The 25528-nt window shown below is 53.9% G+C and overlaps 1 protein-coding gene across 1 annotated transcript in view; it reads right to left on the reverse strand.

The window, feature by feature from the left end:
• MYO15A (myosin XVA) overlaps positions 1–25528 on the reverse strand; it is a gene marked incomplete at both ends in the record, with an annotated part of 48234 nt that overhangs the window by 13870 nt on the left and 8836 nt on the right. Inside the window, 43 exons of the mRNA XM_084237928.1 lie at positions 251–429; positions 840–914; positions 1005–1116; positions 1811–1952; positions 2856–2974; positions 3063–3178; positions 3537–3612; positions 4074–4133; positions 4342–4460; positions 5564–5636; positions 5770–5875; positions 6169–6298; positions 6399–6579; positions 6732–6809; positions 6885–6952; positions 7109–7223; positions 7863–7957; positions 8072–8232; positions 8483–8674; positions 8869–8941; positions 9250–9431; positions 11096–11331; positions 12245–12340; positions 12828–12958; positions 13041–13122; positions 13222–13275; positions 13993–14077; positions 14566–14741; positions 14854–14971; positions 15892–16016; positions 16192–16237; positions 16339–16487; positions 17312–17389; positions 18098–18223; positions 18773–18904; positions 19331–19426; positions 20398–20521; positions 20605–20663; positions 21291–21404; positions 22254–22415; positions 23234–23347; positions 24259–24322; positions 24471–24574. Coding sequence (XP_084094054.1) covers positions 251–429; positions 840–914; positions 1005–1116; positions 1811–1952; positions 2856–2974; positions 3063–3178; positions 3537–3612; positions 4074–4133; positions 4342–4460; positions 5564–5636; positions 5770–5875; positions 6169–6298; positions 6399–6579; positions 6732–6809; positions 6885–6952; positions 7109–7223; positions 7863–7957; positions 8072–8232; positions 8483–8674; positions 8869–8941; positions 9250–9431; positions 11096–11331; positions 12245–12340; positions 12828–12958; positions 13041–13122; positions 13222–13275; positions 13993–14077; positions 14566–14741; positions 14854–14971; positions 15892–16016; positions 16192–16237; positions 16339–16487; positions 17312–17389; positions 18098–18223; positions 18773–18904; positions 19331–19426; positions 20398–20521; positions 20605–20663; positions 21291–21404; positions 22254–22415; positions 23234–23347; positions 24259–24322; positions 24471–24574 — 4923 coding nt within the window. The remainder of the gene's footprint in view (positions 1–250; positions 430–839; positions 915–1004; positions 1117–1810; positions 1953–2855; positions 2975–3062; positions 3179–3536; positions 3613–4073; positions 4134–4341; positions 4461–5563; positions 5637–5769; positions 5876–6168; positions 6299–6398; positions 6580–6731; positions 6810–6884; positions 6953–7108; positions 7224–7862; positions 7958–8071; positions 8233–8482; positions 8675–8868; positions 8942–9249; positions 9432–11095; positions 11332–12244; positions 12341–12827; positions 12959–13040; positions 13123–13221; positions 13276–13992; positions 14078–14565; positions 14742–14853; positions 14972–15891; positions 16017–16191; positions 16238–16338; positions 16488–17311; positions 17390–18097; positions 18224–18772; positions 18905–19330; positions 19427–20397; positions 20522–20604; positions 20664–21290; positions 21405–22253; positions 22416–23233; positions 23348–24258; positions 24323–24470; positions 24575–25528) is intronic.

Consider the following 25528-nt stretch of genomic DNA (forward strand, 5'->3'; position numbering starts at 1 on the left):
GCTGGGTTACAACCTGACCCTTAACCTTCCTGCCCCATTTGCCACATCTCTCATCTTTGGCCAGATCTTATGGGTGACACATGTGGCTAGCCTTCCCCATCTGTTCTTCCAGGAGTTCCAGACCTGGCCACATCCTTGGCTGACCTTGCTCCCATTTACCTCCACAGTCAGGCTGACCCTCCCTGCTGTCTCTGCATCATGGGTCTAGCCCTGCCCCAGCCCAGCCCAGCCCCATCCTTGCCTGTCTCACCTCCCTCCTGCGGCCCACCTCCCGTGCAGCAGCAGTGGAGGCCACAGCAGCGGCCACCGCAGCTGCCCGACCCCGGCCTGGCTCTGCTGGCAGCTGGAGAAAGTCAGGGGCAGCTGCAGGCTGCACCAAGTCTGAAGGGAAGCATCCCACGCGTCCGTGGATGGTCCCAAACCTCCAGCCTGGGGGACAAGTGAGGGGTCAGGCAAACAGGAGGATATCGTCTTGGGACTAAGGGGGTGGCCCTTCAGTGTCTTCTTGACTCCTCCCTGGAGCTCTATATGTGAGGCATGCCATGGAGACTATTTATAGATGAGGAAACAGAGACTCAGGGGAGGGAAGGCTTTTACTCTACAGGAGGTAGAGCAGAAAACAGGTTGTGGACTCAGAGAGAAACTTGGACCACACACATGGAAACACTAATGTCCACACTCTATCAGATATGCAGGCAGAGGCCTGGGCCGGATGGCCACTGTGGACTCTTTTGGGCAGGTGCATCAACGTGTGAGTACAAGAAACAAGGACAAACCACACTGGAGTTTCTAGGTTTTGGAGCATTGGAGGTTTGACAGGGGCATCTGGGGGCACCCACCGAAGTCAGGGCCTCTACACCGAAGCTCCTCCAGGTACACAACCTTCTTTCGGACAACACAGCCGGCACTGTAGCCTGTGGGTGGGCCAGGATTATGGCAGCACCTGTCAGCACCTGCTGTGCCCAGCCTTCCCCTCCTGTCCCCACCCACTCTGTGGTGCTGACCCATTCGAGGTGGCTCCAGGGGCTGCAGGTGGATGATGTCACCCTTGTGGAAGGCCAGCAGTGCTGGGTCCTCGGGCAAGAAGTTCCTCACAGCGACCACATAGTCTGAGTCCTGGGTCAGTCAGGGGCAGGATGAGGGCTGCAGGCCCATCCCCCGCCTCCCAGGGTCTGGAGTCACCCCCTGCCCATCACTTCTACAGGCATTCCGCCCCACGTCATTGCTCATTGGGAGAGGGGCCTTGGGCGAAAGAAGGAAGGATATTCCAGGTAGAAGGCAGAGAGGACTTGCTATCAACCTGAGGGCTGCCCACTCTGGAGGGTGGGAGGTGGGCACTGCAGTGGACAGTGGCTGGCAGTGTGGTCACTGCAGGAAGGCAAAGGGAGCCCAGGGGAGGTGCTGTGGCTGCCCAGGGGAGGTGCTGTGGCTCCCCACTGAGGGCATTAGTAAAGGTTCCTACAGACTTACTAATTTTTGGACAATATATGATTTCCCCTCTCAGGTGTGGTCACCATAGTTCTCCCATCACCAAAGTACCCATCCTCCATCACCATAGTCCCTTGTGCTCTCTCCTGATACACCCTTTTCACCCTTCCCTCTCTTTCTCCCCCTCAGGCAAAGAGAGAAAGGGCATCCAGTTTAAGGCACAGCAAAGGGCCAAGGGCATAGAAGTCTCTGGACCCAGTGACAGACACAAACATGCATCCACACTTCCCATGCAGGCATGGCTGGGGTATATCTGGGTCAGGAGAGGCCTGATCTTGGGATCTTGGTTGCTGGATGGGGTATCTGTGAGAGGACCCTTAACCTTCTTCAGCTCCAAGATGAAGTCATCCACCAGGGTCTTGACCTGGTGAGCTCGGGCTGAGAAGAGGATGACTTTCTCATTGACCAAGTTGAACTCCAGCATATTCTGGGAGGGGATAGTCACAAACAGGATATCGGCAAAGCTGGAGGATGAGAAGGCAGCATGAAGGCAAGGACTCTGTGGTCAGAGGGATGCCTTCCCCCACCTATCCTGCTCTTTCCACTGTGTTCTGTCTCTCCTCTGAAGCCCCACTTCAGCGCCATTACACCAGGCCCTGTGGATCCCATGGACTTCCAGGCCTCTCCTCTTCAAACCTGCCTGTTTAACTGACACCCTAGATCTTCCCTTTCACCTCTTTATTTATTTTGCACCCTGGATTTTGCTCACACAAATATCTCTTTCACTTATTGATCAAATTCTCTATCTTTTATTTTTATTTTTTTAAAGATTGATTTATTTATGCATACAAGAACTGGGGTACAGGCCAGAGTTGCAGGGGGTGAGAGGATTTACCAGAGACGGAGTGGGAAACAGAACAGGCAGATTGACTGAAATACACTGCTGAGGGGAGCAGTGGGCAAGTCAGGAGAGGTCTGCTGAGCCATGTGGGTCACCTCTCTGGCCAGGGATCAAACTTGTGTTGCAGAGGCTGCGGATAGCTTCACAGTGCTGTGTCCTAACCTCTTGCACCACCAGGGAGGCCCCAAATGCTCTATCTTTTAAAGCAAGGAGCTTTCACCTAACCAGTGATTGAGGTTCTATTGTCCCCACCACAAATGAGGGCAGGGCTGGGGTGAGGTTTGCATGGCAGGATGGATAGAGGACACCTCGGTAATGTGCACCCTGGCTGTGTGACCTGAGAAAAGCAACTTCTCCCCCTGAGCCTCAGTTTCCTTCTCTCTAAAACAGGCTTGATTAAAGGACTAAGTAGAATCTGCACATCGTGGGTACCTAGGAACTGACTGTGGAGCCAGTGAGGAAATGCTGATGCCAGTCTGTTCCCCAGCCCACCAGCCATCCCCACTGCCCCCTGACTGCCAGTCACCTGTATGCACGAAGTACCCTCAGCTGCCCGCTGGCCTCCCGGCTGCCCTTGACCATCCGCAGGAGTTTGATGCCTGTGTGGGACACAGCGAGGATCTGCACTCCAGTGCCCACGCTGCCCTGGGCCAAGGATAAAGGACATGTGAGGGTCTTCCCGTCTCATCCCTGAAGCCCCAAACTGGGCAGGGGCTAGGTAGGGGGCTCTCACCGTGGCAGGGAAGAGTCTGGAAAAGTAGACCTCCCAGCTGTCACGTGCAGTGCTGACCACAGCTCTCTTCACACTTTCCGTCACCAGGGGGCGCTGTGTGTCCACCTGGTTCTGAGCTAAGAAATGCCAGGGCCGGGTCAGGACCTTCTTCCCCTCGCCTGTTAGCCTCCATTGCAGGGAGGGGGGCTGGGCCCTGTGTCTGGTGTGCTAGCAGGGTCCATACCAGGTAACTGATATCGAGAGATAGGATGACCAGGGCCACAATATGTGTCAGGCAGAGTCAAACTCAGACCTGCAGCCTGACAATGGGGGAGGCCAGAAGCACATCAAGGCTGGGAGGTGCCTGGGAGGTAAATGGGGCTGGGCTCATCAGCCCCTCCAGCTCCCTCTGAGAAAGAGCTGAACATGGCCTTAGCTGGCTGCCCCATCACAGTGGGTGTCCCAGGGTGCCCGATTACCCTCCCCTTGCAGTACCAAACAGAGCCTTCATCTTAAGCCTCTCTTCGTCAGAGATGCGCAGGCAGGCCTCAGACAGCGTGTCATGTAGAATCTGTGGGGATGGGACAGGATGGGGGTGGCAGTCTTGGGACTCCCCAACCAGGAATCCAGGCTAGACTTCTCTAGGGTAAGTGGGAATGTGGGGGGTCCCATTGATGCAGTAGTGGGGTCATCCGTGTGACTCAGTCCCCACTTATAAAATCCTCTCCTTTCTCCGCACCCCTGCAATTTGTGCTGCCCTTCCCATGCCTCAGTTTCCTCATCTACAAGGTGGGGCTTGGGTCTGCCCTCTGGATTCTGTCTAGCTCAGACAAAATGTGAGTCTGGTTAGATCAAATTGTGGACTTGCTGACTATCCCTGGGAGTAGGGGATTCAGGAGTAGAGCTTCCCGTCCTCATTGTGGTCAAGGACCCCACATCTAAGCACGCAGAAGCAGAATCTGCAGACTACTAGTCTATGTGCCCATTGCCCTGCTGAGTACACTGAGGTAAAAAGGGAAGAGAGGACCTCACCTGCCGGAACAGGAGGTCCAGCTGCACAGGGTGGCTGTAGCTGTCTTTGGGGTAAAACACCTGTGGGGTTGGGGCTTCTGTGAGGACCTTCAGACAGCCCCCTCACGTTGCTTCACACCCAGTCACACTCCCTAGATGTAGTTCCACTCTTTGCCTGTCCTGACTCTGAAACCCAGTTCAGCTCTGCCCTGACAGGGCTCTCCTGGCCTCTCCGCCCACCTCGGGAATCCCTCTGCGCCCTTTGAGCTCCTCCTCTGGCTCCAGGCACCTCTTTGCGCAGGAAGATCCGCCAGGGGGCATCCTGGTAGCCGTAGAAGTTGGGGTTGAGACGGTGTAGCCGTGTCTGCACGGGTTCCTCTGCGGGCTCCAGTGACCTCGAAGGCAGCTCTTGGGAGCACAGTGGGTAGGGGGGAGGTGGCAGTGGGAGAAATGGGGGAGAGATAGGGCTGGTGAGGGAGGGGACTAGGGGGTACCCTTTTGTCAGGGAAGGGGCTGGGCACAGTGGTATCCCACACATTTGGCTGCAGACACCTGGCTATGCAGGCACACACACTCACTCACACGGTCCTTCCTTTCATTTGAAACATATACAGAGCACCTGGCATCTGCAGGCCTGTCCTGGGGCTGGGGCTGCCGCTGTGGACAGCACCAGGCACTCCCCTTGAATTTAAAGTCACATGGAAGACAGTTTAGAAACCTCAAAGTTCTTAGTGCTAGATGTATGGCTGGAAATAAAATCATGTGATTTAGACAGTCTGGGGGGTGGTGTGTGAGGGTCCTTCAATCTGGGAAGACTCTCCGAGGGCTGACATCTCAGCTGAATCCTGAATGGCAGGAGGGGATCAGGTATGCAAGGATCTTCTTAGGAAGAGCATTCTAGGCCAAGGAAGTGGCAGGTATAAAGGGCCGGAGGCAGGAGTGGGCCCGGTGTGTCCCAGGGACAGTGAGGAATAGAGTGTGTTGGGGAAGAAAAACAGGAGATGAGGAAACAGATCATTCAGGGTCTCATAGGCCATAGTGAGGAGACTGGAGTCTATTCTAAGAGCCATTGCAGAGTTTTTGTCAGGGACATGATAGCAACCAATTTTTAAGATCATTGTGGTTGCTGTGAGGCTGAGGGTACAGAGGTTATGGTTCCACTTATGATGCCAGGAGGCTTGGGTTTATATTCCTGACCTGACGCTTTCAAGTTGTGTGATCCTCAGCAAGTCACTTAATATCTCTGTATCTGTTTCCCCCTCTGTATCATGAAAGCACAAATGGTACTACCTTGAAGGGTTTTAGTGGGGATTTAGTGATGACAGGGTGGGCCTGGCTTGAAATCAGTGTTAATTTAAGTGCTGATAAAATTACAAATGTCACACAGGGTGTCCACAGGGCTCAGGGATGCATATACATGCCATCCATGCACAGAATAAAACTCATCCGTGTTTGCACAAACTTATTGGACACCTGTCCTTTTTGCCCCTACCTCCCTCCTATTCCCTCACCTGGAGTGGGCCCCATGGATGGCCTCGATGCACTGGTCACTGGCTTCACCAGGGCCACAGCCTCTCGGGGCACCTGTTCGCACCCAAAAGAGAATGCTTAGGGGGTAGCAGTGGGTGCTATGGAGGGGGCAGTCTGTTTCTAAGGTTCCCAGAGGTCCCACTTTGTCTTCCATTCTGCCTGGGCCCAGCCCCACCCTGCCCCTCACCTGTGTCCCAGGTGCTGCTGCCAGATGGCTCATCTGCCCCTTCAGGATCATCAGGGCCTCCTCGTGGGGGTCTGGCGGTTTCACAAACACCCGCCCGCCATCCTTCCTGGTGGGTTGGATACTGAATCTCTTCTTCACAAACTGATACAATTGTGAATTTCTTCCTCCCCCCTTCCTTGCCCCCTCCCGCCATCTTTATAAATGAGAGGACCTGGAGTGGATCAGAGACTGGCCTGAGGTCACACAGCATAAACTAGAGAGCGGCAGTCTGGGCCTCCATCTGCCTGAGGGGCTCATCTCAAGTGCCCACATAAAAGACTCTCTCCCTAAGGACTGCCAGGCAGGGTACTGTTCTCACTTGCCCATGGGGAGGGAAGGCTGCCTGGGGGCAGAGCTGACCTGAAGGCCTCAGGCCGGCCTCGCAGTGGCTGCTGACACTGCTTCACAATGTTCTTGATCTGCTGCGTAGGCTGTGGGAAGTGCTCTGAGTTGAGTGTGGAGTACCGGACCAGCTCTGGGGAGGGTGAAGCTGTAGGCAGTGGGGTGGGGACAGAGTCAGTCCATAATGGACATGAATACACTCCTAGTCCCATCCTGGGAAGCCCCCTAGGCTTGGATAGAACACTCACTGATTTCTGGAGAAGTCCTGCTCTGAGTGAGAATGGGGGCAGCCACAGGCTTGGTGGGGGGTTTTAGGGCCTTGGCCAGAGGGGCTGGGGCCAGGGGCCTTGGGGTAGAGCGCAGGAGCACAGGTTTGGCTGGGGGTCCAGTGCCTACAAACTTCGGTCGTGCTTCTGGTGCTAGAGGTTTCTGTGGAGAGCAGGGTGTAAGGTGGGTTTCCTGGCACATGCCAGCCTGCTCTCAGGGACCACATCTGCCCAGATGGGCCATGAGGCTCCTGGCTCAGAGAGGTGCAACAATGCCCTCGAGCAGCAAGCGTTCACAGGGTGGGCCGGGCTCACCTCTGGGGGCAAGGGCCTTGGGGTGGGACTCAGAGGCTGCTGCTGGAGTGCCATGGCCTGCAGGGTCATCTCCCGGGCCTGGGGAGAGGTGGTGGTGATGACCAGGCGGGCCCATGCTAAGCCTCCCTCCCCCACAGTCCCTCCCACGCGTACCAGCAGCACAGCCTGTTTGTGGATAAAGGCTTGCTGCAGCGCCAACGTGGAGGCATCCAGGCCTGGAACTGGAGGAGAATTGGGGTTAGAGGGCTCGGATCCAGAGGAATGGGAGATGGGGAAATTCTTCCTCTTCCCCTGGGGGGTGGGGGCAGAGGGGCATGCCAGCCACCCAACCCTGGAACACCACCCTCCCTATCCCTGCACCCAGGGCAGGCACTGACTTGGCTTTGGCTCTGGGGGTCTCTTGGGGGTGTCTTCAGTGCTGCTACTGCCACCTCCACCAGGTTGGCCTCCCCCTTTCATGCGGTAGGCAATGGCTGTTGGCTTCTCCAAGTCCTGGGGCAGCAGGTGGCTCAAGTGACCGCCTCAATGCTGTATTCCCCAAGTTCCAAGGTAACGGGTACCTGACACCTGCCTCCTCCTCTTCCTCCACCTGGCGGTGGGGGGCGAGGGGTGGCTCCTGCTTGCTAAGTGTCTGCTGTATGCACAGCCTCTGCCCTCACAGCATCTCCATCAGCTCTCAAGGTTGTGGTTGAGAGTTCCCACCTTCTCCCCCTTCTCACAGAGAAATAAACAGAGGTTCAAACAGAGGGACAATGCCCTGCTCAGGACTAACTCATTATGCCATCAAGGAATTCCCGGGAATTCCCAAGATATATACAGGCCACCTGAGGGGGTCTTTTAAAATCTAGGAGCAGTGTCACTCATCCCCACCCCTGATAGAGGATCTTGGTGGCCACAGGCATTGGTTCCACCAGAGGTGGGGGAAGGACTCTTAGGCATCTAGCTGTGGGTCCTTATGGGATTAAGCAGGAGCATCTTTAGCCATAAGGACACCCTCATCCTTCGCCCTGTCTCCAGCAGAGACCCAAATGAGACAAGCCACCCTACAGTGCTGGCTGTGAGAGGCTCCCGCATTATCCTATGGGTGTGACTTGATGTTCTGTGTCTGCTACTGCCCCACCCCATTCCTACCGCATCCCCATAGGACAGCACAGGGTCAAAGAGGCTGTCCAGGTAGCAGTCCAGTCCTTTCTGGGGCACAGCAGGCTCTCCAAGGCTGTCCAAGTCTGGTGGGGGAATGTGGGGAACACAAAAGTGAAGTTCTTTTCTCCTAGTGATCTCCGCCCCACATGGGCCCCAAGATCCCTCCCCACCAGAGACAGTGGCCACTGCTGTTTGACCTTGGTGGGTAGCTGTCCCTCTCTGGGCCTCAGTCTCCCCATTTGTACCATCCTCATTGTGGCTGCAGTACCCATCGGAGTCAGACACTTTGGGCCCATGCCCCTGGGGCTGGGGCCTAGTGGGCATGTCCTCATCTGAGTCCCAGCTGTTCCCAAACACCCTGTGGGGAAAGAGAATATGGAGCAACTGACCCCCAAAAAGACCCACATGTCCCCTAGAAACACTCCCCCCATTCACCTTTGTGCCCTGGAATTGGGCGACCCCTTTTAAAGGCAGGGCCCTATGGTGAGCTCTATCTCTTTGAGAACTTGAAGATTAAGTTCAGAACTCAGCGTCTCCCAGCAGCTGGGAGGGGGAGATGTCTGACTGGGAGAGGCAATTGGTATGAGGGAGCCCAGGTAGCCACCTACGCTTTAGGGCCTCCCCTGCCAGCCATGGGCCCTTCTGAACCCACAATGAAGTAGGACTTCTGTCGCGGGAAGTCCCTGAGCAGCTCTAGGTCTGACACCAGGTCTAGCACGTAGTCATGGCCTGCCAGCTCTGCCCACTGCATCCCGTTCTTCATGGCCACTGTCCAGCCACGCCAGCCATCTATCAGCCCCCTGGTGACAGCATGCAGAGGGATGAAATGAGGGAGCCAACAGGTGACACCTAGGAAGCCCTGGGATGTGAGTCAGTCCCTTATCACAACCAGAGGGGGCCCATGGGACCTTTAGGGGGATCTGGCCTCCCGTCTCTCCCTCCCTGTTTCCCAGGTAGATGGGGGTATGCTCAGTGGGACATTCCAGGAGCCAACCTGTGCCTCAAAATGTCTCCAGCCACCTCTTCCCCTGTACTCCAGGAGTGCACCGGGCAGGAGAACTGGTCACCTGGGGTGGCAGAAGAGGCTGGCTTAGCCTGAGTGTGTTCATGGTCCAGGCTTGCTGCTTCATGCTTTTCGGCTTCCCCGGTCTCATCCCGCATCCTCACTGGCCCGATCTCAGGCCCATCCCAGGTCCAGCCCCAACATCACATGCTGATGTCTTTCCAGGGCATACCCAGTGCGCTCCTCCCCAGCACCAGAACCTCCCCTGGCTGCTCCTGACCCTGAGTGTACTGTGGCCTGTGGACTCCAGCTGCCCGTGCTTGAGGGAGGGAGGAAGGAAAGACAGGACAAGGAGAGGAGAAGGCAGCTCACCATTGAAGCAGCCCACGTCCAGTGCCATGCCGGCCTTCTCCTGGGTTGCTACCCACTCGAGTTGTGTTGGGGGGAAGGTGCGGGCAGCTCCAGAGCCCTGCTGGTGGGCTCGGCCCATGGCCTGCATGAGGCGGTGCTGACACACAGCCTGGAACCCATTCTGCCCATAGTCAGACACAAACCTGATGAGGAATTGAGGAACTGAGCTTGAATAAAGAGGGACCTGGGCCTCCCCTGGTGGCGCAGCGGTTAAGCGCTGGGCTGTGAAGCTGCCCGCAGCCTCTGCAGCACGGTTGGATCCCCGGCCACCAGCGAGGGTCCCACATGGCGCGACAGACCTCTCCTGCCACCTGCTGCTCCCCTCAGCAGTGTATTTCCTTGTTCTGCCTGTTCTGTTCCCTGCTCTAGCGGGTGAATTCTCTCACCCTCCCGCACTTCTGACTGTACCCAGTGCTTGTATAAATAAATAAAAATAAATCTTTAAAAAAAAAAAAGGGGATCTGAGGCTAGTCCAGGGTGGGGGTTCTAAGACTAGTCTGAGGGCAGCTGAAGTTAGCTAGCCCAGATCTCTAAGGCAAGGCTGAAAAGGTCCTCTGGCATGACACTAACGGGGTCACAGAAAGCCCAGAGTTTCAGGGCTAAGTTGAAAGGGCCCCAGGGTTTCTCAAGCCAAGAGCAGGCCAAAGAGGTTCTCAGTTGGCCCACCTAGACCGGTTGGAGCAACATGTTATTGATAGGGAGGAATATATAGCAGGCTGTGGGCAAGAACTCGACTCTGGAGGATTCTGCCTTTTCTTCTTTCAGGCAAGCCTGCATGGTTATCTGCCCTCTGAGCTTGCCTCCAAGTTTTCATCTGTATAAGAGGTAGCTGTGAGGGTTCCACTTGACCCAGGACCAGCAAGCTTGATGCCTGCCAGGGGCTCCCTGTGCCTCTTCCATCTGCTGCTGGCCAGATAAAGAGCAGCAGTGGAGTAGGTCCACAGCGGCGACAAGAGGGCAGCTGGAGCCATGCCCACAGGCCAGCAATGGCCCTGAGCTACTGTCCCAGATTCACAAGACTGGCCAAGCGAACTGCCCACCTACTGGGTGGCAGTGAGCTTTGTACACTGTAGCTCTGAGTAGCTCAGAGCCACCCTGCAAGGTGGTCCTGTTACCATTTCTAATTTATAGGTGGGAAAAAGAGGTTCAAAGAACTGCAGAGACCTGGCCCAGGGGTGGCATCAAACCAGGATTCAAACCCAGGGCCTGCTTGAGTTTTTTCCCTTGAAAATCTTCCTTCTCACCCAGGAGGGTGACATCACCACCATCACCATCATCAAGATGCTGATGATGACTGTACTCACATAGCACTTACTGCATGCCAGTCTCTGTTCCAAGCACTTAATTTTCACACCGGCCTATGAGTAGATACTCTTTTATCCTCGTTTGATAGGTGAAGAAGCAGGTTCAAAGAGGTTAAGTAACTTGTCCAAGGTTATACTGTTACTGAGCTGGGATTTGAATCCAAGTTGTCTGAGTCCAGAACCTAAGCTCCTAATCACCTCGCTCTACCTCTGTTACATAGAAGGTCAAAGCCTCTTTCCCAAATTTACTACATCCTGGGCTTGCCACCCTCTGAGTTCTGGAAGCTCTTTATGCAGTTTCACCTGACTCCCACCCTCTGCAGTGAAGGCCTGCCCCTCTTTCCTACTCTGAGCCCAGCAGAAATGGAGGGCAGCCCCTGGCCAGCCTCCACACCTGAGCCTTCAAGCACAGCCACCCCTTTCTGGGCCAGCTTTTAACATTCTGCCCCAGACCTTGTCCCTGTGTCAGAGTTATCATGCCCCCACCCCACTGGTTCACTCACTTGAGCAGGTATTTGTTGAGGCGAGAGGAAGGTGCAAAGCCACTGAGGCAGGCGGCCAGCAAGAGCCACCCCCTCTCAGCATTGTGGGCACTGGGGTTGCGCCACACCTGGTTGGCCAGCTGTGCCAAGATCTCATCCCGTAGTTCGGGCACCGCCAGCCCCTTCTGCACAATGTAGTTCCCGAAGATGTTCTCCTGGGCACCATACAGGTGGGGGTCACCCATGAACCGCAGGATCTAGGCCACAAACAGACTCTCCTGGGCTTTCCAGAAAGTTGTTCCTGCTGGGCCCCTGCCCCCAACACATACCCCTGCCCATACAAAAGTCACATTACAATATAATTGCCATATCTTGCCCTAAGTGACCCTCCAGTTCACCCCAACTATGGAAAAAAGTCACAATCCAAAGATCTGCACTGCCCATGAACTATACCTCCCCACACAGCCCTAGCTCCTCCCCACATCTCTGGTCTCCAGCTGGCCCCTCACCTGCTCCATCCTGATCCCAAATGGTTCTTTCTGACCACATCCCTCCCATGGAAGCTTGGCTTTCCTTGGCTCCCTAGGGCCCTTGTGATGAAATCAAACCTGGGTCTGTCAATCAAGTCTTGGGGCCCTTTTGCTTTTTCTCTTCTCTGTTCTGACCACATCAACTTCCTTTCCTCTCTGTGCCTTCTCTGTTCTCCCTGCCTGGCAGATCCTTACTCCTTCCACTCTAGTCCAAATGCCCCCTCCTCCAGGAAGCCTTTTCTATCCCTGATCAGAGCTGGGTTAGAGGCCCCGTCTGGCCTCCCAGCCTCTGTGCCTCCCTCTGTCCATGCTGGTAGTCACTGGTCAGGTCTGCTCTGCCTCCACCCTCAGACCAGGATGTCCTCAAGGATAGGACCTGAATCTATTCTTGGTGTCCTTGGGAAGCACCAGAGAGGTTCTGAGCAGGCTTTCCTCCAAGATGATGGCTGGAAAAAGAAAGGTGTCCAATCCCCAGACCCCAGCATAGAAATGATGCCATAATCCACTGACAGGAGCAGCTCCTCCAAGGAGGAAGCTTGGACTTATGGCTTGGGCTAGTGGGGGGTCCAGAAGGGCAGAGTGAAGGGCCTCAAGCCCTGGTCTCAGGGGCAGTGACCGTGAATCATAAGGTGAATCATACCAGCTTGAAGATGTTCATGGCTTCCGAGTGGCACTCAACTGGCAGTTGTGTGAGGGGTGACCTCAGGGGCACTGTCAGCATCCCAAAGGCAGGCTCCTAGAGGCACAGGGCAGGTACATGGGGTTAGGGCCTGGACTGACAGGCCTATGTGGATCCATGCTCTCTGCCTATGAGGCGAGGGCTCTGTCCCCTATGTGTAGAGAGGGAAGCAGACTTAGGACCAATACTGGCCCTCAGCCTGTCACTAGTAGAGATGGCCTCAGCCCTACCTGGGATTTTCCATGGGCAAGAAATTGGAGCAGAGGAGATGCGCTGAGGCTCCACTGGTTACTACATTTCTGAAATATTTCCAGATTGGTTGGCAAAAAGTCACTTCCTAAGCCCAAGGGTGCTCCACTGCTTGGGCTACAAACAGACTCTATCCTGCTCTCCAGGTCCCTCAGAGCCCCCAGATTTCCCATTTTCCAGCAAGGCAGATGCCCACAGGGCATGGCCAGGAGCCTGTCCCAGACTAAAAACAGTGTCAATTCTAATTGGTCAGTGCCCATGGGCCAGGACCACTTAGACATATGTCAGCCTTTACCTTGAAGTGGCATCGAATAAACTTGGCCATGGGGTAGTTGTTGATATCTAGGGGAAGTGTGACATGGGACTCAGCCTGGAGCCGGGGAGTCCGCACAGGGGACACTCGAGACCCACAGGTCAGTCTGTGGCCTGTGGAGAAAGGAGAGCATACAATATCTGGTTCCCTTGCCCCCCGTGGCCATGCTTATGATACTATCCAGTGCTGACATACCTGCTGCTGCTCTCAAGAGCCCAGCCAGCTCAGCAGGTACCTCTAGGTGCCCCACAGCCATCACCTCCCGCTTGCTCAGCTCCTGGAAGGGTAAGGCCTGGTGAAGGGGCAGGCCTGCAACAACCCCCACCTGTTAGCCTCCCTTCCTGTGCCCTTCCTGCCTCCCAGGCCCCACACCCACCTCCTGCTCCCGCAGCCGTGCCTCCTCCACCCGGAGCCTCCGCTCTGCCCTCAGCTGCAGGAGAGCAGATGGTGAAGGAGGGGAATGGTGGACAGAGGTGATAACAGGCCAGAGAAGCAAAGGGGTCAACTTGCCTGTGGTCTGGAGGCTACTATCTCAACTCAGAGATGGGAAGGAAGTGGCAGAGGAGTGGCTGGAGAGACAGAGAGGGGAAGGGAGAAGAGCAAGAAGCAGAGGCAGAGGGTGGAGGAAGTAATAATTGGAGAAAGAGAGAGGCATACAGCAGGGTTTCTGGGAAGAAACCAAGAGATGTAGCTAGAACCTCCCCATCCTTCGAGTTGCCCCATAAAGCCACACAGTTGTGCAATGCTTTGGAGACTTCATTTGTCTTTCTGGAGGTTGGTTTATACAATGGGCCATGACTAGCATCAAGGTAAGAGCAAAACCATATTTGGTGTTGTTCAGGGGGCCACATTAGAATTGTGCCTAATTACTGAAGCCTCATTGTGAACCCTGCACCAGGCCAACCCTTTCACTCACAACACCTCATTTGGCCTTCTCCTTGACCTAAGGGGTGCATGGGGAAAGCGAGGTTAGAGAGGAACCGAGGTCACATAGCTAGTGATGGGCAGAACGGGGATTCAAATCTAAACCCTTTGAGGCCAACAGTCTCCTCCTGGGTGCCATGTGCCTCCTCCCCCCTCCCTGCTGCTCCTTGGACCCAACGTGCCAGGGCCTGGCTCCTGGAGAGGATAAGGGGCAGGTTTGCACCTTAAGGTAACGCCGGTGGTTCATGTATGTGTGCACCAGGGACTGGAACTTCACCAGGTTCCTCCTCATCTGTTGATACCGCTGCCTTGAGGTGGGAGGAAAGGAGTGTCTTGAGGAGGATCAGGAATTTGGGTCACAGGGTAACTAAGAAGCAGAGATGCTTACACCAGCCTCATGTGGGTGCCCACACTTTGTTCCAGGGTCTTTTGACACAAAGGGAACTCAGAGAGGGGCAGTGACTTAGCTAAAGACACACAGCAAATTAAATGACAGGGCCTGGACTGAACTGCCTGGACTATATACTTCCCATTGGGGTGGAGTCCAGGATCCCAGAGATGCAAGGTAGGACCTTTCTTGACTAGATGGATTCCCACCCACCAGTTCCAAGATCCAGGGAGCAAGTGGGAAGGATATCCCAAAGCAGAGACACAGAGACTCGGTGATCCTTGCCGTAGAGGCCTCTACTTTCAGCTTGAATGCCTCCAGAAACAGGGGGCTCACTATCCAAGCTCAGGCATGGCCTCTCACAACTAGCCACATGCCCCAGGGAGCCCTGCCCTCTCTGCACCACACCTGGCCAGGTAGCCACGGGCCCGGCTTTGCAGCAGGATGATCTTTCGGCGCAGAGAGCGGAAGCGCCGCTTGATGAAAAAGCCCCGGAGGCAGCGCTGCAGAGTGAGGGCGGCCAGGTTCAGGACGTGCTCCCGCATGCTCTCCAGCAGCTGGTGTAGGTGTTCCTTAAGAAACAGCTGAGGACAGAAGGCAGATACTGAGGCAGGTAAATGCATGGCTTTCTGGTTTCATGGGCTCTGAGCCCCTGAACCTGGAGCCTCCTGGGACTAAGCGTGGGGAGAGACTCACCTTGCTGATGCCGACACGATACATATTTGGCATGACCGTGCACAGGCGGCTCAGCACTGATACACACATGTCCCCATTGGCTGGCAGGTTGTGCTTGAGGGCCACTAGACAGCGGTACCTGTAGGGGTCCAAACTCAGTCTGGGGCTAGGAATCTACCCCAGTTGCCCACTAGTTTATCACTCCCAACCCCTTATCTCCAGGAGGTCCAGGTCCCAGCAGTGGTTTTGCTTATAGTGTTTTTTAATCAGAAAAAGGCACTCCATTCTCATGATTCTTCTGGCGGTCAGAACTCTGTTTATAGTAGCACTATTTACAATAACCAAGATATGAAAACAAGCCTAGGTGCTCCCAAATAGATGAATGGATCAAAAAGTTGTGGTATATCTACACAGTGGACTACTACTTAGCAATAAAAAAAGACAAACTCATGCCATTTGTGGCAACATGGATGGAACTGGAAGGGATTATGCTAACTGAAATAAGTCAGAAGGAAGACAATAAATATCGGATGGTCTCACTTACATATGGAATATAGAGAAATCAAATAAAAGGTCAAGAAAAAGACAAAATTAGCAAGTTGACCATAGATCTGACATATACAGCAGGAGGGGGGAGAGAAGGGGGTCATAATAGGAGAGGGAAGAATACAAGGGAATATGGTGATGGTTCATGGGTGACAGTAATATGGTTGGGGGAGAACTACATCTGAGGGGAAAAACCAATTACTGTACAAAAATAAGCAATGATGTCTGAAAATTAAAAAAAAATTAAAAATAGTTGATTTCAGTGGAATAAGTCACTCTACTGCCATCTATTGGAAACTTGTCATAGTAACTCTGCAATCAACCCTCCCTATATAATACAACTATGAAATATTATAAAACAATAAATATATCTGCCATATGATAATTAGCATGTGGTGGCCCTGTATAGTGCACAGGCTCAGCAATTGTATATAGCAAGCCCTATTCTGCCTGGGTTGTAAATCCCCAGGCTACAGGAGGCTGACTAGGGAGCTCAACAACATTCTAAGATACCTGTCGATGAACATCTGGAAGGGCAGTCGCACTGGAAATCCCTCTTTACGGATCCGCACAGTCTCCAGCACCCCTGAGTAGCGTAACTGCGCCATTACCACGTCTGGCTCAAAGAGACCTGGTTCCTGTGAGGAATGCCCAGACAGGGAGTCTAGACATGACCCACATGCAAACGGTACTATCATGGTGAAAAGTCCCCACAGTGGGCTGACAGAGGGAGGTCCCTAGAGGAAAAGCCACTTGTCCAAGGGGCAACATGGGGCAAATTTGGCTCTCCCAGGAACTTTAGCTATCACATACCTTCTTGTGGTTGGGCTTCAGGCAACGCACGAACAAGGGGTTACACCTGGCCAGGGGCAGAAGGAGAGCAGTGTGAGGCCCCAGAGAAGGGAGATGCTCATCGGCTGATGGTCATGGGGTGGGTCAGAGGGGAGGCTGGGCACCCACCTCTCCATCTTTTCTACCAGATCCAGAAGCGACTGCTGGAACTTGGCAGCCACTGTGTGCGCCTTGTAGAGTCGGGTGATAGAGCTGCTCTTGCCCAGGCGCTGAGGGGCAGCCTGTGGGGCATGGCTGGAAAAGAGGTGTGCCACCACCTGGGCAGGGTCAGGGAGTAGGCGGGGCAGTGGTCAAGCACAGAGAGACAGAGCGGAGAGAAACAGGAAGAGGGAAAGGGAGTAAACAAAAGTAGTCGAGTCTCTGAACTAAAGGGATCAGAAAAGGAAGCCACTGGAACCCTGTCCTCTCTGCAGGAGCCCCGTCCTCTCTGGGGGATCACCATCCTCCTGGCTTGCATATCTCCCAAGTCAGGGGCTCAGCATCTTCCAATGGACCATACCATGGTTGGCTGACTTTTTTCCTTCAGTCTGGGGAACACCCAGGAACATACCAGGTACTGGTATGTAAGTCTTGGTGCAACGACCTCAGAATGAGGTTGCCCATTAGGCAGAGGAGGAAGAGGAACACAGAGAGGAGGTGGGAGGTGATGGGTCCAGGCCTGTGCTCTGTTATAGATGATTTGCTGGCCAGTAGCAGGGCTGAGAACCTAAATCTGGTCCCCCAAACCTTCCCTAGGACCTCATGGCAGCCCTGGAGAGGAGTCTGGGCAAACAGAACTCAGTGGTTGGGGGGAAGAGGAGTGGGATAGGGCTGATAGGAGTGGCTGGGGAAGGGTGGGAGTAACTGGAATTGTGGTCCATCGGGGGTAAGGCCAAAGATGAGAGAGAGCATAGAGCAAAGAAGGGTTGGGTGGGGACAGGGTCAGGTTTGAGGTTAGGAGCAGGCTTAGGGCCTGACTGGCAGGTGAGAGGCAGGACCAGGGCTGGGATGCCTCCCCATTTCCTGGACTGGGAGAGTGGCCTGACTGTGGGCTGGATGCTTTAGGGTGAAGCCAGAGCAGCGGGAGGCGAGGCTTATTCACCGGTGTTCGGCTCCGCACGAACAGGTCTAGCACATCCTGCCGCACCTGGTCATGGTTCTTGTCCAAGAATTTGTGCACCTGCAAAGTGGGGACAGTGGGGAAGCTCAGGCTGGAGCCCACCCCACCCCACAGGGTAGAGGGGTAATCCACCCCAGTGTACATCAGCCAGCCTGCTCTCTCCTCCTCCTTCCTTCCCTTGCGTGGGTCAGGGGCTCATGGTTCCTGGGTGACCTTAGCACTGCTCCCCCAGGCCTCTGTCTTTCTGTCTGTCCTAGGAAAATCTGGGCCTGCCCCTGCTAGTGTCCCCTCTCCTCCCGCCCCTTTTCTCCTCCCCACTCCTGGGGCGAGGGATACATTAACCACAGCTTCATATGACTAGTCCAGCTTCAGTGGGGTACACAGTCCTGTACCCATTCTTCAGATGAGAAACATGAGGCCCAGATGGGGACCAAGGCTTAGGCACTACCAGGGCAAGAATGAGCCTCAGATAGCAGTGATGAGAGTAACCACAGCGATATCATTATTTTTTATCAAACCCAGCTTCACACCAGATTTTTCACACAACCTCCCCCCAGCAACAAGATAGGCACTATTATTATCCCCATTTTCCAGATGAGGAAACTGAGGCTTAGAGTGATTTGCTGGAGGTCACACAGCTAAGGATCAGCAGGACCAGAATTGGAGCCAGGTGTGAGTGTCTGGCTTTGCTTCTAAGCACTTTGCTTCTATGCCTCCAACAGCGGGCAACTGTGGCACCAGACATATGTGGGCTGTCTTGGGTCTCACCTGGTAGGTGACTTTCCCTGCATAGTGCTTGATGGTGAACTCGGGCAGTGGCATCTTAGGTTTGGAGTAGAGTGGGTTGGCGCCATGGTGGTAATGGCACTTCTGCAGAAATGTGTGGTCTGTGGCCTTGGGGAGGCAAGGATCACTGGGTGAGCAGGGGCCGAGCAACTGCTCCTGATATAGTGGCAAATTCTCCAGCCCTGACTGATTCCCAGTGAGCACCACGGAGGAACAAGTCAGAACTCCCCTTGGCTGCCCAGCTCTTAGGCCTAAGTGGAACCTGCTACAGACTGGTGTATATGATTAGCTCCCAGCTAATGGCCCAGTGGCCTCCAGCCCAGTGGCACCCAGTCCAGTGGCCTTTATACTCTCTAGTCCCACCACCCCAAACACCCATCCCACCCCTGTATTTTCCAATCAGAATTTGAGACTCAAACCCAAGATCATCTACTCTAGGAAGTCTTCTGTATTTCCTAGGCTGGTGCAGTTCCTCCTCTGGATACTAGTAGCCCCTCATCCAGTCTCACCACCCCAGATTGTGAATGGCAGGTTGGGCAGTCCTGAAACCCAATCCCCAAGCCAGAGCAGAGAGGAATGCAGCGCTCAGTTCTGATAAGTTCATGAGGTGCAGAGATGTTGAGTCACTGATCAGGCCCTCACGTGCCTGAGGCTTACCTGGGGAAAGCAACACTGGTCATCGAGGATACGCAGGATGCCATAGGGCTTCAGCGAGATGAGGTTGATGCAAGGCTGGTTGTCAGCAAAGGTGATCTCACGCCAGTCTATCTGTTCTCGAATGTACTCCTCCTGCAGGCAGGGGCTCAGCCTCCTAGCCCTTTCCATGTCCCACCCACCCTACCTCCTAGGCTGAATGAATCCATCAGAGGGGGCCTACCCAGGCCACCTCTGTGCACACATCTCCTAGCAGATGGACCTTACTCCCTAGCAGGGTAACATGAACAACTCTGGGCCCTGTTTCTCACTCCACCTGGGGCAGTCCTGCAGAGGGTGAGGAGAACCTTCCCGAAAGGGTTACCTCTGGGCTCAGCACCCTAGCACTTTCTCCAGATCACAGGTGTTAAGTATGCTGGTTAGAATGCCTTTTGTGAACTGGCATTTGGGAGTGACAACCTCAGATTTGCCCTTAAAGAGCCAATAAACCGGTGTCTGTCCCCAAGGAGGCCCACTGGCCAGTTAGGATGGGAATGGGGTGCTGATGGAGGCCTTGCACACCTGCTCTTCCTGGAAGACGATCTTGTTGAAAAGGTATTGAAGGTTCTCATTTGCATAGTTGATGCACAGTTGCTCGAAGCTGTTGAAGCTCAGATCCTGCAGATGGGGTATAAGAGTAGGCCTGGCCCCTCCTTACACAGCAGCCCATCTGTCTCTGCCCAGGCTCAGGCCCACTGCCCTCCACAGCATCAGAAAGCTGAAGCCCACATACCCCCTGCTCTGGAGCGTCTTTGGCTCCCACTGTGCAGAGAAGAGTCCAGGCAGGTCCCCACAAGAGGCAATAAAGTTAATAGTTAAGGCTCAGGCTGTGGAAGCTTCTGCCTGAGTTCCAAGAAAGTGACTCTGCTACTTTTTGACTATAGGACCTTGGGCAACCCCTTTCTGCCTCAGTTTCCCCATCTGTAATGGGGAGAGTGGCATTACCTTCCTCATAGATTAGTTGATTCAAATAATAAACAAAGTGCCAAGAACGTATCTGGCACATAATACGTGCCATCTGGGTATTAGCTGTCACTATTCTTATGACGATTTGCCTTGTTTCTCAACATTTCCCTCAGTGTGCCCTCAGTACAGCAATTCCCCCGCAAATGACTTTCAGTTCCCCAGCCTTTGCATATGCGTTCCCTCCAGCTCAAATGCCTTTACCAGTTCTTAAGGATCAGTAATGACCTTGTCCTTAAGAACCAGAGATGTCCCCATCCCTTCCGGGAAGTTTTCTCTCACTCCTGCCTGGCTAAGGGTCTCCTCCAGGCTTTCCAAGCAACAGGCTGCCTCTGTTGTGGCTCTGACAACATGTGCTTGCCAGAGTTTGTCCCCCACTTCCACTCAGGCCCACGTGGATGCTCCTTGAGGGCAGGTCCCAAGTCTGGTCCTTTCCAGGGACCCTAGCATTCCCCAGCACAGAGACTGGTACCCTCTGGGAGAGTGTGTGGATAGGTGAAGGAAATGGTAGGAGACAAGATGATAACAGTAAGGGAGTAAGGAACAGATATTTCATACTAGAGGAATAGAGACACGAGGGAGATGCGGCCTATGTCCGCTGCCCCCGCTCACCCACGCAGCCCTACCTCAAAGCCATAGATGTCCAGGATGGCGATGGACAATGTGTCCTGACGTGGGGACACCAGAGCGTTGACTCTGGCAATGAGCCAGCTGAACAGTAGTGCATATAAGACCTTGGCGATGGCATCCCTGGAGCAGATGGTGTGGAGTTTGTGGAGCACAGTGGGGGCCTGGGAATCTGGGGGCTCAGGCAGGGAGGGGAGTAGCCTCACCTGGCATCCACAGCACTCTCCACAGTCAGGGGGGTGAAGATTTTCTCTCTCATTGTCTCCTGGGAAAGGAGATGGCATTTGAGTGACAGCAGCCTGGCAAGGCCACCACACCCAGGAAGCCCTTAGGGGATTGGGAGGGGGCAGAGCACAAGAAAGGGAGGTGGGAGCGACAGTATGATTGCCTTCAGGCATAGAGTCATTCAAGGGTGGAATAGGACAGGCTGGTCCCTCCTGCTGCCTGGCTGTGCTGGCAGGGGTTGAGGCTGTGATCTAATAAGGGAGACAGAAGCATAAGAAGACAGACACAGTGAAATCCGCCTTGGGAAGGCAGGAAGGGCCAGGGATTGTGGGAGGCCAGAAGAGGTACTAACCCAGCCAAGAGTGAAGAATGGCTCCCTGGAAGGGGAGATACCTATGCTGGGTTTTGAAGAATTAATAGGTATAAAAAGGAAAGAGCATTCCAGGCAGAGAGAATTGCCTATGCAAAGGTCTGGAGATTGGAAGCCTGATGCCTTTGGAGTCTGAGGTTACTCCAATCTGGGCCGGACCTAGAAGATGAACCTGGACCAGGAGGAGAGAGAAAGGAAAAAGGGAGAGAAGGGGTCTGCACAGGATGGGGCACTAAGCAGGTCTCTTTGGGTGCTGGCTGGAGGCTTTGCTAGAATTCCAGGTGCCCAGGGACTCACAGTCACTTTGAAGGTGATGGCCTTCTGCAGGCCCTCAGGGGAGATCTGCAGCAGCTCCGCCACAGCCTGGATCTCCCTGGCACTCACCACGGAAGCCACCTCTTGTGCACCCGTCTATGTAAAATACCAACAGGAACTACATTAGCTGAGTTAAAAGTTTTTTATAAAAACTATAAATGAGCTAGAGTAACCAGGAAAATTCTGAAATAGAAAAGGTGTGCAAGGGGCTCTATGAGATGGTGAAACATTATAAAGTCATGATAATTACAACAGTATGGCAATAGACACATAATACATAGATAATGCATGATAGACACATAATGCATAGATGAGCAATAGAAAGCCCGGAATTAGGAAAAAATGAATGTAGGACTTTAGTAACGTGACAAATTCGTATTTCTCAAATTGGGGATAGTATAATTGAGTAAACATCTGGGGAAAAAACCTTAATAGGATAAATTCCTGATAAATATTTAAATGTTAAATAGGAATAAACAAACACCATTAAAGGTCTTACATATATTAAGGGAAAAGGCTGCAATAATTTTAGAGAAATAGGTCTCTCTAAAAATAAGAAGTCTAAAATTTATACATTAAAAGATTGATAAATAAAATGCTTGAAAATTTTTTTAAAAACCTGCATGGCAAATAAACAAAAACCTGTAAACATAGTTAAAATATGAATGATCTACCAGAAAATATATTTGGATTCATATCAGAGACAAAGGGCTGATTTTCTTAACATAAATTAAAAGCTCTCACATATAAATAAGAAAAAGATGAATGACATGGGCGGGGGTGAGGGGGTGGGAGGGCGCAGGGGTGGGGGGGATGGGGGCTGAATGCAAATGATCTGTGTGTCCCAGAAGCCAAAAGGGAACCAAGTTGGCTCCTAGCCCTCTGAGCAGACACTTGTGTCCTGAGGGTGCCAGGGCCCCAGGGCAAGCTGTGGGGCTCTCTCACCTCATACTTCTCAAAGTAAACATTTCCCAGGTGCAGAATGGAGGCTAGGATGCGGAAGATGCTGTCCTGGTCCTCCCCGCTGAAGCCCAGCACCTCCATGGCGGCCAGGAGCCGGCGGAAGTCATCGCTGTCACTCTTCCCTGAGATCTCACAGTTACCACCCTGGGTGAGGACAGGGGTTGGGGGGGGGGTCAAGGACTTTGGTGGTGGCTGGGAGCCCTCAAGGTCCCTGCTCTGCCACACCAGCAGCGTGGCTTGAGTTGGTTGCTTCAGCTTTTTTTTTTTTTTTTAAGATTTATTTATTTTTATACAAGAGCTGGAGTACAGGTCAGAGGCAAGGCATGGGAGGGTGAGAGAATTCACCACAGACAGAGCAGGGAGCAGAAGAAGCAGACAAACCGAAGGCACTGCTAAGGGGAGCAGTGGGTGAGATAGGAGAGGTCTGCTGCACCATGTGGGAATCTCCCTGGCCGGCTGGGAATCGAACCCGTGCTGCAGAAGCTGTGGACAGCTTCACAGTGCAGCGCTCAACTCGCTGTGCCACCGGGGAGGCCCTGCTTCAGCTTTTGCTCCACTCCAATGGTCTGGGAGATTTGAGCAGGTACTATGCTAAGCACTTTACATGCATGTCCACCTAATCCTCATCACCTCCCGGAAAAGTGTCACATGTTGTAAAAGAGGAAGAAACTGAGGCACATCAGGAGAGCATAGTAGTTCTAGGCTGCTTAGTTCTGGTCTAGGCTCCAGAGAAATGAAGAGCTAAGTATATCTCCTCTTCCCTTGATTTGTACCCCAAAGACAGACAGCTGTTTCCCTTGTTGTAGTGAGACACTCTGAGTCCAAACTTGTCCTCCCAAGCCTCTATCACCTTCATTGTCCATTAGGACACCACAACTTGGTTCTCTCAGTCCACCCAGGGTGATGGGGGCAGCGGTGGTGGTGGGGGGAGCTGGGGGCCCTGAGGTCCTGCGGGTTCTCACCTGGTTCAGGTAGTAGTAGGTTTCAGCCTCTTGTAGGCTGAAGGCCTGTCGGAGCTGGGCAGGTAGCCCAGCCAGCAGCTCATAGAAGATGTGGTAGTTCCTCTCATTTTTGGCCTGTAGGGTGAGGGGCAGGGTGCACAGAAGGGAGCTGCCCACCAGGTGACTCCCAGATACACATACAGGTCCAGGTGTGCTCATAAACTCAAACTCACAGAAGGGCCAGCAGGTGAGACCAGACACTTCAGTGGAGAGTGGGCCCCCAGTCCAGCACTGGCTAGGGTTAGCAGCAGGGATGGAGAAGTCCATATGGTGGTATGGAGGGGACTCTGGGCAGGATTTTACTTTATTTGCAGAATTAAGTGTGTGTGCCCCATATGCATGTACATTGCCCCACATGCTTCTGTCCAAGAGTGTCCACACTGGTGCACACACCAGGCTTCCCGATGGTTCCCTCAGCAGGGTGGCTGAGCACTTCACGGTGCGCAGGCCCTGTTCTAGATCCTTGGGACACAATGGGGAATAAGGCAGACAGAAGCCCCTGACCTCATGAAGCCCACCTGCTAGCTGGGGAGACAGGTACTCAGCAAAGCATAAAATATGTTAAATGGTAAGAAGTGGTCTGGAGAGAAATAAAGCAGTGAAGGGGGTGGAAAGTTCCGGTGGGTGGAAAGGATTTACATGTGTAAATGGAGCTGTTTTTCTGAGCCAGTGATAGTTCAGGGATGACTTGGTAGAGGGAAGGAGTTTGGCCGTCCGGTGTGTGAAGAAAGAGAGCTCCAGGTAGATGGAATTGTAGGTGCAAAGGCCCTGAGGTAGGACAGTGCCTGGTGTGCTTCAGGGACAAGGGAGAACCAATGTGACACTGTGTGTTGGCCAGGGGAGGGTGGTGAGGTCACATCTCACACAGACACACATATATATTTGTTCAAAAATCTACCCTTTACCCAGCCCTGCCACCTGTCAGGTTCTTGTCTCTGCATACCCCACCCTGTCCCCACAGGAGGGCCTGGGAGTCCCTGACTCACTTGGAACACAATCCTGGATTTCTCGAGCAGGTACTGGGAGGTTATGGCACCAGAGATCATGCCCCTGAAGGGGGAAGAGGGGAAATAGTTAGCTCATGATGGGGGGGCGGGGGGGCAGGTGGAGGGGGGTGTCAATGGTGGCTCTGGGGGGATTTCCCTAGACATGGAGTTTACAGCACAGCCTTTGGGAGCCCCTCCACGGTTCCACTCACCCTTCCAGAAAGATCTCCACGAACTTCCCGAAGCGGCTGGAGTTGTCATTCCTGACGGTTTTGGCGTTACCGAAGGACTCCAGGAGGGGTGTAGCCTCCAGGATCTGGCCCCAGAAGATGTGGGAATTGTTCTGGGGTCTGGGGTGGGGAGCAAGGCTAGGGCCACCCCTAGTTTCCTCAGACACAGACCTCCTCAAGGACCCCTTTTATGAAGGGTGACCAGAGTGGGTTCTCTATGGCCCCCTAGAGTCTTCCTAGTGTTCCCCAATACCCCCACCTCATGCTGCCCAAGCCCCTCCCATAGATCCCAGCTACCCCTCCCAGTCTCTGGCCAGGAGAGGACTTTGGATGCCTCTTCCAGCCATTACACATGCACACCCACCCACATATTTTGCCATGTATGAGGACACGAGCGCACACACGTACTCCAAGTACCTTTATCTTCAGGGGCGCCCAGGAGGAAGAAAGAGAAGGGGACAAGAACAGAGCAGGTCACCCAAAGTACGGCCCATCTCCCCACCCCCCAGCAGGCCATGGAGGGACTGGCCGACCTAAAGATTCCAGGTGACAGCAAACCCATGAGCCTCAGAGACCCCAGGGCTCCAGACTTTGTGTGGCCCCAGGGTGCAGAAGGCTGCTGAGCCTGCCTGCCAAAAGGTTCTGGAGATGTCCTACCAGCCACTATTCACTTGGGCTCCCAGAGGAGATACCACCCTGATCCTGGTCTTGTTCCCTCCAGGACATTTGAAAACTTTGGTTAGGACATAGTCCCCCCCACCCCAACCCTCACTGGAGCCCAGAGCCAAGTCCTTGTCATGACCTCAAAGGTCCTGTACAGCACAGCCCCGGCTGGTCTCATTCATCTCCTTGGGAGAGGACATGCCGCCAGGGGCCAGGCCAGGTCCTTGTGAGGTGGATGAGTGGAAAACGGGCCCCAGGTGGGGTGGTACCTATGGTTTGGGTTGTATGACATCCAGCCACCTCCATCCTGGGGAACCCTTGATAAATTCCCGGCTCAGAGGTGGAATCTGTGACCCACTGGCATGACTGGGTCCAAC

Source organism: Talpa europaea (genome assembly GCF_964194135.1).
Source record: "Talpa europaea genome assembly, chromosome: 7".
In the NCBI taxonomy this organism is placed as follows: Eukaryota; Metazoa; Chordata; class Mammalia; order Eulipotyphla; family Talpidae; genus Talpa; species Talpa europaea.